The sequence below is a fragment of the Colobus angolensis genome, unplaced genomic scaffold (assembly GCF_000951035.1).
Source record: "Colobus angolensis palliatus isolate OR3802 unplaced genomic scaffold, Cang.pa_1.0 Scaffold134, whole genome shotgun sequence".
Taxonomy (NCBI): Eukaryota; Metazoa; Chordata; class Mammalia; order Primates; family Cercopithecidae; genus Colobus; species Colobus angolensis.
Genome location: NW_012114422.1, coordinates 6,854,888 through 6,867,744, shown reverse-complemented (window position 1 = coordinate 6,867,744; position 12,857 = coordinate 6,854,888). Strand labels below are relative to the sequence as shown.

The 12,857-nt window shown below is 34.4% G+C and overlaps 1 protein-coding gene across 2 annotated transcripts in view; it reads left to right on the top strand.

Moving 5' to 3' along the window:
• Positions 1–12,857, top strand: part of CSMD3 (CUB and Sushi multiple domains 3) — a 1,254,780-nt gene that overhangs the window by 1,055,537 nt on the left and 186,386 nt on the right. For both annotated transcript variants that reach the window (XM_011934353.1, XM_011934352.1), the window contains one exon: positions 12,243–12,356. In XM_011934353.1, coding sequence (XP_011789743.1) covers positions 12,243–12,356 — 114 coding nt within the window. The remainder of the gene's footprint in view (positions 1–12,242; positions 12,357–12,857) is intronic.

Genomic DNA, 12,857 nt, shown 5'->3' with positions numbered 1-12,857 from the left:
AAAACATATATATATATTTAGAGGGGATCTTCCTCTATCACTGAGGCTGGAGTGCAGTGACACAATCTTGGATCACTGCAACCTCTGCCTCCCAAGTTCCAGTGATTCTCCTGCCTCAGCCTCCCAACTAGCTGGGACTACAGGCACGTGCCACCACTCTAGGCTAATATTTTGTATTTTCAGTAGAGATGAGGTTTCCCTGTGTTGGTCAGGGTGGTCTTGAACTCATGACCTAAAGTGATCTACCCATCTAGGCCTCTCAAAGTGCTGGAATTACAGGTGTGAGTCACTGCACCCGGCCTAGTCTGGCAAAATAAGTGCCAGAGAATGGTAGCATTTTATAATGAGAATAAGTAAGCTTGGAATTCCTTCTGTTAAAAAAAATGTGCAAACAGGACTCTCAACATAAAGCTAGAGCCCAAGTTGAAGAGATGACTAGTGATGATTTTTTTGCAAAGCTAAAATGTTGACATATGGAGTACCCCTCCACCTGTTATTCTGAAATGGCTGTACATTCTGCCAATGAAAGAGCCCTTAGTAAATGGAACTTTGAAAGTTGAGGAGTTGAGGGTACTTTTCCTGCAGAAAAGGCATGGCAAAGCATGTGTAGGAGGCAACATGCGGAGTGGAGTTAAAGAATTCAATGAAAGCAAGAGCTTGAATCTGGGCATAATGCTACATTGTGTGTCAAAGTCTCACACGTAAAGCAGAGAGAAACAAAACTTCTCTATTTGAAGTAGGAGCTGGGGGGCCAGGAACTATATCCACATAGCATCCCTCTCAACTCTAGATGTAACCTACACATTGAATTACATTCTGTAATAACCTCATAAAATTAACTGTCACCAACAGCTAGATGCCAGTAAAATTTTGTTTGATTGAGTTTTATCCTATTTTAGTCTCTCTGCTTCAAAAGACTCATTTTTTTTTCACAAATATATGACATTAAAAATAAGATGAGGGTTATAGGTTTTATACATTAAAAGTAACATTAGTGACACATCAATCAAATAAAATGTATGGATTTTGAATTCAGATTTGATTAAACTAACTATAAAAAGACTATTTTTGGGTAAAATCAGGGAAATGGGAACAAGAAATAGTTATTTGATGAAATAAAGAAATTATCATTAAATTTGTTAGATCTGGTAATTATATTGTGGCTATTTTTTAAAGTTGTTATCTGTTAGAGACCAATACCAAAGCATTTATGGAAAAAGAATATGACGTTGGGAAGTTGCTTAAAAGTACTCCAGGTTGGGGATACAGGTCAGATAGGAAGAGACACATGAAACAAGATTGGCATAATGTTGATAGGTGTTGAAGCTGGGTGATGGTTTCATGGTTGTTTATTTTACTATTCTGTTCACTTGGTATATGTTTGAAATTTTCCATAATAAAATAAATCCCAGTAATTTAATTTATAGTCCCCAAGAGAATGTCTTTCTGGCTTGAATCTTTCTGACCCAATTAGGATTTGGCAGATATATTCTACCAAATGTGTTAAAAAATATATATATATATGAAAGGTGATTAAATAAAAGCACACATTCAAATTAAAAATAGTTCAAAACAAAAGTGCTAATAACATATTTGAACACTTTAAACTTTTTATTTGACTTTTATGTTTTAATTATTTAAAACATATAACAGAATTACTTATTGTGTTTTTTTTTTTAATTTCATTTGCTTTTAAACACTAAATTAATTCTTAACTTCTGGGAAATGTTACAACTGCCAAATTGCAGATAAGCTTCTGGCTTGCAGTTGAATAGGTCTTTGCTTCTGGAACAATTAAAGAAAATTAAACTATATTTGCTTATAAGATATTTTTGGTAATGTCTATACATTTAAAATATGTCAAATGGGCAGTTTTGAAATTTTGATAGTAGGCAAATGGTCACAATACAGACAGAAATCTAGCTTTAGAGAAATCTGAAAGTAGATGTTATTCATTTAGTCAGCAAACCTAGTTTATGGGTTGACAAAGTGTCATACACAAAATAATTGTTAACAGAAAGATAAATTAGGACCCCATTTGTTGTTGTTAAGTTCAAAGCAAGCCTAGATTCCTGGCGCTACCAAATTACTGGAAAATTGGGTACCATAGTCAAATCCTTGAATTTTTTAATAACATCTTTTATTTCCTAATTACTACCAAAGAGCAATATGTTAAGATTTTCATATATCTATTTTTCAGAGCCAGAATGATCTCATTATACTCTGTGAGTTGCTGACTTAGCACTCCAGACTTTTTTGCTCAAAGGCAGCATTCTAGGGTGGAGCCATGCTTCTGCATGGAAATTTTAAAATGCTAAATCAGCATGACACAGCTAATTGTGAGTTACTAGTTTACCACTATTGTACTATGATAATAACCATGAGTGCTTGTAATCTAACTGATATGTAGAAAATATAAATGTTTTCAAACTATTAATAAAACTTTCACTTGATATTACAGTCAAGTATCCCTAATCATCCCTTATGCATGAGACTAGAAGTATCTTGGATTTCCAATTATTTTGGATTTTAAATGTTCGCTTATACATAGTGAGATATCTGGGGAATGGGACACACATCTAAACACAAAATTTATTTATGTTTTATATACCTCTTATATGCATAACCTAAGGTAATTTTATACAATATTTTAAATAATATTTGTGACCATCACATGACATCGGGTGTGAAATTTTCCACTTGTGAAGTCGTGTCAGCACTAAAAATTATTTGGAGTTTGAGGTATTTTTGATTTGGGATTTTGGGATTAGAGATGCTTAATTTGCTTATCAATTAATGCAACTTATATCTAAATTTTCCATTGCTAGAGAGCTTTTAAAAAACAGTAGCACACTGATTTGATTTGGTACTGATTTTAAAAATTCTGCCTTTCTGGTGCTTTTGAAAGTAAATTTTCATAATACTACACTTTTATTTATTTTTCATAAAATTGAAGTTCTAATTGCACACCTTGTAGTAATCGTTAAATGAAAAAGCCTTTAAAATAATGATATCCAAGTGGTATAATCATCCCAAAATGCAAATTTGTAGCTATTCATACAATAAGTACTTTCACAGTTCAGAGTGTACAGTATGAAGAGCAAACAGTTCTGCACAGTACATGTTACTGATTTAAAAGGGAAGCATTTTGCATGCATGACAATTTCTAATATTTTGTCTTAAAATATTCATATGAGATGAAAATATGAGTCAGAAATTCACATAAAAGTAGCCAAACATTATGATAGTTTGTGTTACCAACAGTAATTTTTTATGATTTCACACATAATGAAATATAATACTCTACCCATCTTTGATTTGAATCTTCTTTATTTCTATTCTCTCAGTACTGTGGATGCACATGTGCATTTTCATCTGTGCTGTGTTGTTAATAAAATGAAAACTGACCAAAACAGGGTCGACACAATTTTTAACAAGGTGGCAAACCAGGTCAGTTCCTAATATAGGCATCAAAATAAACCCTAGAATACAAAACAATGTGTAGATTTTGCAAAAGGAGTAATAAACATGTTGAGAATCAAGTTGAGATCTAATAGGAATTTATGATATTTTCTAATTTCCTTTTCTGCACCGACTTCCTTCTATGTGGAACTATTTCTTTTGTGATAAAGTTTCAGTGACTTTGAAACAGAAGGAATTAAGATTGAGGGAGTAAACAAAAACAAAGATAGAATGCACTCTCACCTTGCTCCCCTTTTCTTAGCCCCAGTAGAAAGCTGATAATTACATTTTCCTTTTTCATCCAAAAGAATAGAATGTAAAATCAAGTAGATAGAGAAGTGCATAGCCAACTTGAAGTCTTAAGACAAATTAAGCTTGATTAAAATAGCTGGAGTACTCATCTCACCCAGGCAGTTCTATCTTTTTTACTAAATACTGATGTATAGAAAGCAGATAATGAAAGAGGATATGCTCACATAAAAGTTGAATTAAATTTTGCCTATCAGTAAGTTTTCTAACTGAATTAGGAGCATATATATTTACAAAGCTGAGTTACTAGTAATGGCGACTAACATTTGTTACTGTTTCAGGTGCTGTTTAAAATGTTTTACAAGTATCAATTTACCTGCTATTCACATCAATCCTAGGAGGTCAGGTACTTTTATTATCCCTGTTTTACAGATGAGGAAACTGAGGCTTTCCCATTTGGTTAATCCTGGATTCAGTCCTTGAGAGTCTGATTCCAGAACTTGAATACTTAACTCTTTATTAGGCAATTTTATGAAATGCCCTAATATCATAGGATATATCAGACACATAGGCTGGTCATTTGAAAACATTAATCTTCCTAAATCTGTTCAGCTATAAGTACTGATAATCTTTAGGTTACTTCATCCATCCTTTTATGCAACAAAGAGGGCTTGTCATTTAGCAAGCTTTGATTGGCACTGTCATTGTCACCATCATTAATTTGGCACTATCTATCTGACTACTAGAGCTGCTTCCAGGGAGACCTGCTGGCCTTACTTCACCAAATTTGAAGACTTTTATGTCAAAACAAGTTTAAATCAAGCTGAATTCACTACAACCTCTTAGATATTTTAATTTTAACTCTCCACCACCTTCTGCACAGGGGTTGGATCTCTTCCTTTAACCATGCCCCAGTCTAAGTCTCAGTTTTGTTTTTTTTTTTCCTCACACTGTCATGCCATTAGGATACTCAAAGAATTATTCCCCTCTGAGAAAAAAAAAAAAAGACAAAAAAATTGAAATATTAATTTGCATAAATTCAATTTTCATTTTTAATTCAATAACTCCAGTCCTGATCATTGAATTATGGTAATCATGTCCATATTTGTTTTATTATCCTCATTTGAAATTAATTAATTGCTAAATCAGTGAACCTTTATATAATGTAGCAGCTAGTTATTTTGATGTCTCAAAAATTAAAAGAAACTTCTAAAGGTTTCTGGTTTACTCAGTTTTAAAAAGAAATCATTCATTTACTTCCTGAAGAATAGAAGAATAGGGTATTAGTACATTCTCACTCTACTGTGAGGAAATGTCCAAGACTGGGTAATTTATAAAGGAAAGAGATTTAATTGATTCATAGTCCTGAATAACTGGAGAAGCCTCAGGAAACTTACAGTCATGGCAGAAGGCAAAGGAGAAGCAGGTACTTTCTTCACAGGGTGGCAGGATGAAGTGAGAGCCAGCAGAAGAAATGCCAGACCCTTATAAAACTATCACATCGCATAAGAACTCACTCACTATCATGACAACCGCTATGGGGAAACCACCCTCCTGATTCAGTTACCTCTCATTGGGTCCCTCCTAGTACACATGGAAATTATGGGAACTACAATTTGAGATGAAATTTGGGTGGGAACACAGCCAAATCATATCATTCTACCCCTGGTCCCTTCCAATCTCATGCCCTCGCATTTCAAAACGCAATCATGCCTTTCCAACAGTTCTCCAAAGTCTTCATTCATTCCAGCATTAACCCAAAAGTCCAAGTTCAAAGTCTCATCTGAAACAAGGCAAGTCCCATCTACATATGAGCCTATAAAATCAAAAGCAAGTTAGTTATTTCCTAGTTACAATGGGGGTACAGGCATTTGGTAAATATATCAGTTCCAAATGGGAGAAATTGGCCAAAACAAAAGGACTACAGGCCCTATCCAAGTCCAAAATCCAATAGAGCAATTATTCAGCCTTAAAGTTCCAAAATGATCTTCTTTGACTTCATGTCTCACATCCTGGTCACACTGATGCAAGAGGTGGGCTCTGTCAGCCTCAGGCATCTCCGCTCCTGTGGCTTTGCAGGGTAAAACCCCCCTCCTGGCTGCTTTCACAGACTGGCATTGAGCATCTATGACTTTTCCTGGTGCACAATACAAGCTGTCAGTGACTCTACCATTCTGGATCTGGTGGATGGTGGCCCTCTTCTCATAGCTCCACTAGGCAGTGTCCCAGTGGGTACTCTGTGTGGGAGCTTCGATCCTGTATTTCCCTTCCACAGTGCCCTAGCAGAGGTTCTTCATGATGGCTCCACCCTGCAGCAAACTTCTGCCTGGACATTCAGACATTTCCATACATCCTGTGAAATCTAGGTAGAGGTTCCCAGACCTCAATTCTTGACTTCTGTGCACCAACAGGCTCAACACCATATGGAAGCTGCCAAGGCTTGGGACTTGCACCCTTTGAAGCAATGCTCAAGCTGTACCTTGGTTCCTTTAGCCACAGCTAGAGCTGAAGCAGCTGGGTGCAGGGCACCATGTCCTGAGGCTGCACAGAGCAGGAGAGCCCTGGGCCAGCCCAGGAAACCATTTTTGCCTCCTAGACCTTTAGGCCTTTGATGAGAGGGGCTTCCATGAAGTTCTCTGACATACTCTGGAGACATTTCCCTATTGTCTTGGGGATTAATATTTGGTTCCTCATTACTTATACAAATTTCTGCAGCTGGCTTGAATTTCTGCCCAGAAATTGGGTTTTTTATTTAACCTCACATGGTCAGACTGCAAATTCTTCAAATTTTTATGCTTTGCTTCCTCTTGAATGCTTTGCAACTTAGAAATTTATTCTGCCAGATACCCTAAAACATCTCTCTCAAGTTCAAAGTAAGTTCCACACAACTCTAGCACAGGAGAAAAATGCCACCAGTCTCTTTACTAAAGCATAGAAAGAATCACCTTTATTCTAGTTCTCAAAAAGTTTCTCATCTCCATCTGAGACAACGTCTGTCTGGACTTCATTGTCCATATCACTATCAGCATTTTGGTCAACAAGTCTTTAGGGAGTTCTAAACTTTCCCACATCTCCCTGTCTTCTGAGCCCTCAAAGCTTTCCAACTTCGGCCTCTTACCTAGTTCCAAAGTTGCTTCCACATTTTCAGGTATCTTTATAGCAGCACTCCCCTCTTGGTACCAATTTACTGTATTAGCCTGTTCTAACACTGCTAAGAAGAAATACCCAAGATTAAGTAATTTATAAAGGAAAAAGGTTTAATCGACTCATAGTTCTACATTGCTGAAGAGGCCTCAGGAAATTTACAATCATGGCAGAAGGCAATGGAAGTAGCAGGCACCTTCTTCATGTGGCAGCAGGACACAGTGAGAGCCAGCAGGGGGAATGCCAGATGCTTATAAAACCATCATACCTCCTTATAACTCACTCACTATCACGAGAACAGCAAAGGGAAAACCACCTCCATGATTCAGTTACCTCCCAGGGGAACATGGGGATATTGGGATTACAGTTCAAGATGAGATTTGAGTGGGGTTGCAGCCAAACTATATCAAATAGACTATTCAGAAGTGTCAGGATAGGCATAGGAATTACTTTGATGAACCCATCAAAGTAATTTTTTGCAGTAGAGAAGAGAGATTGAGCCAACTTCAAATATAACAAGAAAAAGTGGAAATTTATATACCAGAAGCAGGATGGAGGTTAGTAGATGCAAAATTATTAAGTGGAAACATCAGGGATGAGGGCTATTCTGGCTAAACCACCTTAACAGGACTGTTGGTGAAGGCAAGCCAGGGTTATCAGACGTCACCTGGGGGATGGTGGAGGTGAGAGGGTAATCAGACATTGAGAGAAGGGATTTTGGCTAAACCAGCTCATCGGATTCTTGTTAAAACTGGACAATGCAAAGACAGACACAGAAGTGAAATAGTCAAGGCCTAGTTGGGAAGAGGATTCAGAGGAGCTTGATTAAACATTGGTCGAGGAGAGAATAATAGCAATGGTAAAACGTTTCAACCATGTTGCAGATTAGAGTTTAGTGGAGAAGGGAGCTTTAACTTCTTGTTGTTCTATTTATTCATGTTCTAAGCAAAGACCCTCCCCTGTGAGCACTAACCCATTTTAGTGCATTATGCCATATTCCAGGCACTCACTATACTGTTTCCGCAATGATGCTTTCAGGGTAACTGTTGGTCTGTAGTGACAATTCAGCCACTTATCTATGCTAATGCTCAAGAGTTTCTTTATGCCATCTTAGACACTGTCATCATTTATTGAGTTATATTTGGGATGGCTTAATTAAGCAAATTGGATGAAGTCTCAGGAATTAAATGAATGTGACCAAAGGAAAAAGGATTCGACAGGGTTTGATGGAGAATAGGAAACAAAGGCTTACTGAAACAGTTACATGAAAATTTATGCTATACAAACCTTCTCAGTCAATGGAACATTACTTCTCAATCTTATTTGGATATGATACTTCAAAAATTAGATGTCAAATAAACCTTGCTTTGTCTACAAAAAAGAGTAGATAGATACACTGCCTTGTCTCATTCTGAATTTATTCATGGGGAAGAAAATGAACTAGGAAAATACTTTAAAATTGGGATAAAGGTTCTAGCAAGGTGATCTAAACTGGTTTTCCTTTTAGTGATTTCTCCAGACTTTTAAAGTGATTTTTTTAAAATCTAAGTTATAGATTTATTAAAAATGTGTCAAGAACTCCACGAATGTTACCCATTAGAAGTTAGTAGATGCTTTGCTTTAAAGAATGGATTTAATTGATCAGTACAGCAATACTCTTCATGGAGAGATGTACCCAAAGTGCCCTATTGTTGGTTTATAATTAATTGGCTAGCCTAACATCTTTTCATAGGTGGAATAAAGAAAAGCTGCCATGTCAAAAAGCAGGGACCCTGTCTGTACTGGTCACTTTCTTAACACTAGCATTTAACCCAGTTCCTGGCACATCACAAAATCAACTAATGCTGGTTGAATTAATAAACTCTATTCTAAAATACAATGTATGAAAATATAATAGGCTTAGATATAGTTTCAGGCATAAAAACTAGATAATTGCATAGGCTTATTTGTTTGCTTTTATCTTACTGGTTTCCTTATTCTCCCTTTTTCTAGCTTACTATAGTATATATATCACTATAAAAATTGAATTTTTCAACAAAAGAGATAAAAACATTTTCTTTAACATGTATTATGTTTAAAGAAGAAAAAAATTAGTAGCATTTCCCTTAAGAAATAGCTTGGTGTATACAGCTTACTCTTGTATATTGAGAGCAAAACGCTTTTGAAATCTATATGCTTAAGAAAACAGAAAAGAAGCTTGGAGCTGAGATGCAGGGAATTCTGTATCTCTGCTTGGAAATAAAGAAACAGACCACGGAGCTTGTTAATCATGCAAAAGACATAATCAGCACAGACTTGGGGTTAATTGTAGTTCTAGAAATAAAAGGGTGTTCTACCCATTGGATTGAGGCACCAGCATCAGGTCAGTGTTTAGAGAGAATTTTTAAAAAGAGCAGAATTATGACTCTCATATAAATATAAAGGATACTTAAAAATTTTGTTTAACTTTCAGTTAAATAATGAGAAACCCAGTAAGATGTTACAATGGTTCAAAAGAGAATTCAAATAATCAAACAATAGATGGTTAATAGATAAATTAGATAGATCTGTGGATAAGATAGATAGATAATCAGGAATGTTAAGATGAATTTACAAACAAATAGGTGCATACAGGCAAAATAAATCTGTTCACTGGGCAATAATCCATTGCATTATACCACAGTCTCCATTTAACACAAGTAATGCAATTTGCTAGACAAGTTGCTTACAAAAAAAAAAGTAAATAAATAACCAGTAATCTTTTGAGCCACTTTAAAATCTCTTACAGATTTCCCTTATATCACTTTCAACCAGGCAAATACCTTTGGCTATTCAGAACATTTTAGAATCAGAAGACTTACTGCTGTTTGCACCTTAAAAAACTAAAGAAACCAAGAGATTTACAGGCAGAATGGAGAAGCAAATCTGAGAGTCACCACTTACTTCTTAAGACTTCTGACTGGGAGTACTTGGTTGATGATTATAATATATCAGTTTAATGAGACAATATTAATATGATAATGTGTGAGAAATCAGATCACTATGTGAGTGTTCTTCATTGTTCATACTACAAAATAACTTATGCGTGTACTTTAAAATTTTATCTTTACTATAGTGATTCCATATCCTCTCAGAGTAACTGTTTTCTGGCGAAAGCTACTTTTAATTTAAAGTTTCAATTGCTGATATTAATGCAGAATTGATTGCTTTTAAAGAAAAGTGGCTCGCCCATTGCTTAATAAGGCAAGATTCAGCACTCTAATCCCCCACTCCTAGCTTTCTCAACTCTCCCAACTGTGTTAATAACTACAACAAATTACAAGCACAAATTATTAACAACACTTAAAAGAGCATGCCCTACAGTCTTCTATACTCAACATGATACAAAAACATGGGGTTAATGGCTGCATTATTAACAGTTATAGTCTCAACATATTCAGTTTAGAGATAATGCAAAACTGGTCTATCTGTATAGAAACAATAAATGAGAAGAGGACTAAAGGCAAAAAAAAAAAAAAAGATGAATTATTTTTTCTTTTTCCTCAGAAAAAGCTCTTGGATACCTGTGTATTTTAGTTGTTTTAAATGTTTGTAAATATAGTGGTTTGCAAGGAAATTGGGCATGTTTTCTGATGAGAAGAAAGAGTTAAAGGATGCTGAATTGTACTTTTTTTCTTAATGATTTCCCAAAAAGCTGAGAGAAAGAATAAATTATACTCCAAGAGCCTTTTTGGGCAGTGTGCTTGATGTAACAAAGTTACCATGATTAGACTAACATACCTTTTTTTTTTTTTTTTTTTGGCTACTTGGTAAGGCAACGGCAATCTGCTTTATAATAGAACCTTCTTAAGACATGTTTGAGAACAGATCATCTAAACACTAATCTAAACAAATGCAAAAACAGCAAACCTTTCCTATACATATTTGGAGTATTTTGGAAGTAGCTTGGGATTTGGTGGAACAAATTTGGGATCTTTTAAAAGGGTCTGAATTCAAAATTTTTGTATGACTTGTAAACCATTAAAATAATTCACGGCTTGTGTCTGGTTTGGTGGAAACATAAATTTGTATTCATGACTTCTAGGAAATATTTTAAGGAGGATTATTGACAAATTTTAGCACAGCAATGTTCAGAAAAGTTCAAAGAAACATCGCTGTATCTGTTAATGTTTTCATTTTCTTTTGCTCCACAAAGAACTGGACTGAGATCACCAGCTTATTTTTACAGGCCAAAAAACTACGTATAGCTTTGTTTACAATATTATGTGTATACCTGAATTCACAGGCAAAAGTAACCATGTTTCAAGTGAATTAGCCTATTGGTATAAGGACCACCAGAGAATGTCCATAGCCTTCATTTGAGGTGTACAATTTGAATCAGCATTTGAAACATATACTTGTATATACCCATGGAATGAACAATTTAAATTCATGTGATTTCAAATTTATAAAAGTGACTTTGCTTTTACATTATTAAATTTTCATTAAAAATTATACTCTTTTAAACCCCACAATTTTACCAATGCAGTATTTTAGGATAATTTTTCTTACTGATTTTATTTAAAAAAGAAAAAAAAAAAACACAAAGCAAACTGATTTCTGTTCTTTCTGTTCTTAAAACAAGTTCTTTCTCTATAGTTTTAGTTTGGGTAAATTCTGCATGTAAGTTTAGTATATAATTAAAGCATAAGTAAAAATGGAGTAAAAAGACACATCTATGAAGCTCTATTGGTATGTACTTCAGAACTGTACTTACCATGGAAGAGCAATTATTTTGCAAAATTTTATGATATCTCAATTGCTGAGGAATCATAAATAATATTTCTTTATTTTGGCAGAAGATTAACAATAAATGTTTAGGAATCATTTAAAACTTAGAATGTAAATTAAACACTATACCTGAAAAGAATCTTGCTAATCTTTTTCTAATGAAATTATTACTCATAATGGAGTAGCATTTTTAAGGACAATTTTAAAACTCCCTTGAATTAAAACTTTGTCTATCTCATCTAAAGGAGGAGGAAAAAAATTAGAAAAAGAGAAGAGAGTCACAAAGTGAAAAGAATCAAACCACCATTGGGAAAAGCCAAAAGTAGTTACTATAAAGTATTAATCATCAATCTTATTATTTCTGATCCAAATTAAATGCTATACTCATTTATATTTTTAAGAATTGTCGTCTTAAAATTTTATTGCTTTAGGTCATGGTCACTTCTTTTATGACCTGAAGTACTGTGTCAGTAATATGAACCAATTGGCACCTATCCGCTTTTAATGGTAGAAAAAAAAATGACTATTATATTGTAACACTTTGTTCTCTCTCTCCTCCTCTTTCTATTTTTTTGTTTTTTGTTTTTGTTTTTGGATGGTTGGTGATTTGTTTGCTTCTCCGGGTTCCTGTTGATCAGTGGTGTTTGGCCAGTTTGTATTTTTCCAGACATCACTCCACGATGTTGTTGAGGTGTATGATGGGCCAACTCAGCAATCTTCTCTGTTATCTTCCCTCTCAGGATCCCATTCAGGTATCCTTTAATAGAACTGCCATGCATCAGTTACTGATTAAAGACTGACTTTGATTAGTATTGTAGTGAAAGTTGAGATTTATGTCATCCATATTAGAAATAAAGTAAAGTGAAAATAGTTTCACTTTTTTTTTTTTTTTCTAAAGAATAGAAACAAAATTAACTCAAAAGGTTGAGAAAAATACAACCAACTATTCTCTGGGATTGTAACCAAGTAAATAATATATTTAATCACTTAGTCTCTGGTGTTTAATGTAATATAAAATATTTAAGAATTCTTTGAAGAATGAGGCAATATGTATAAAAATGTAATTAAAGCTTTCTGAGAAAAAGATTGCAATACAAGTTGAACCCAAAGAAACTATATTGGTAGTGGTAGAATATTTTAAAGTAATTTGATAGAACATAGATTGACATTTTCAAATGACAGTGTAAGATTATAATATAATTTGTTAGGTTTACTGAATGAAAATTATTTATGATATCTAGTGTTTGTTTTGT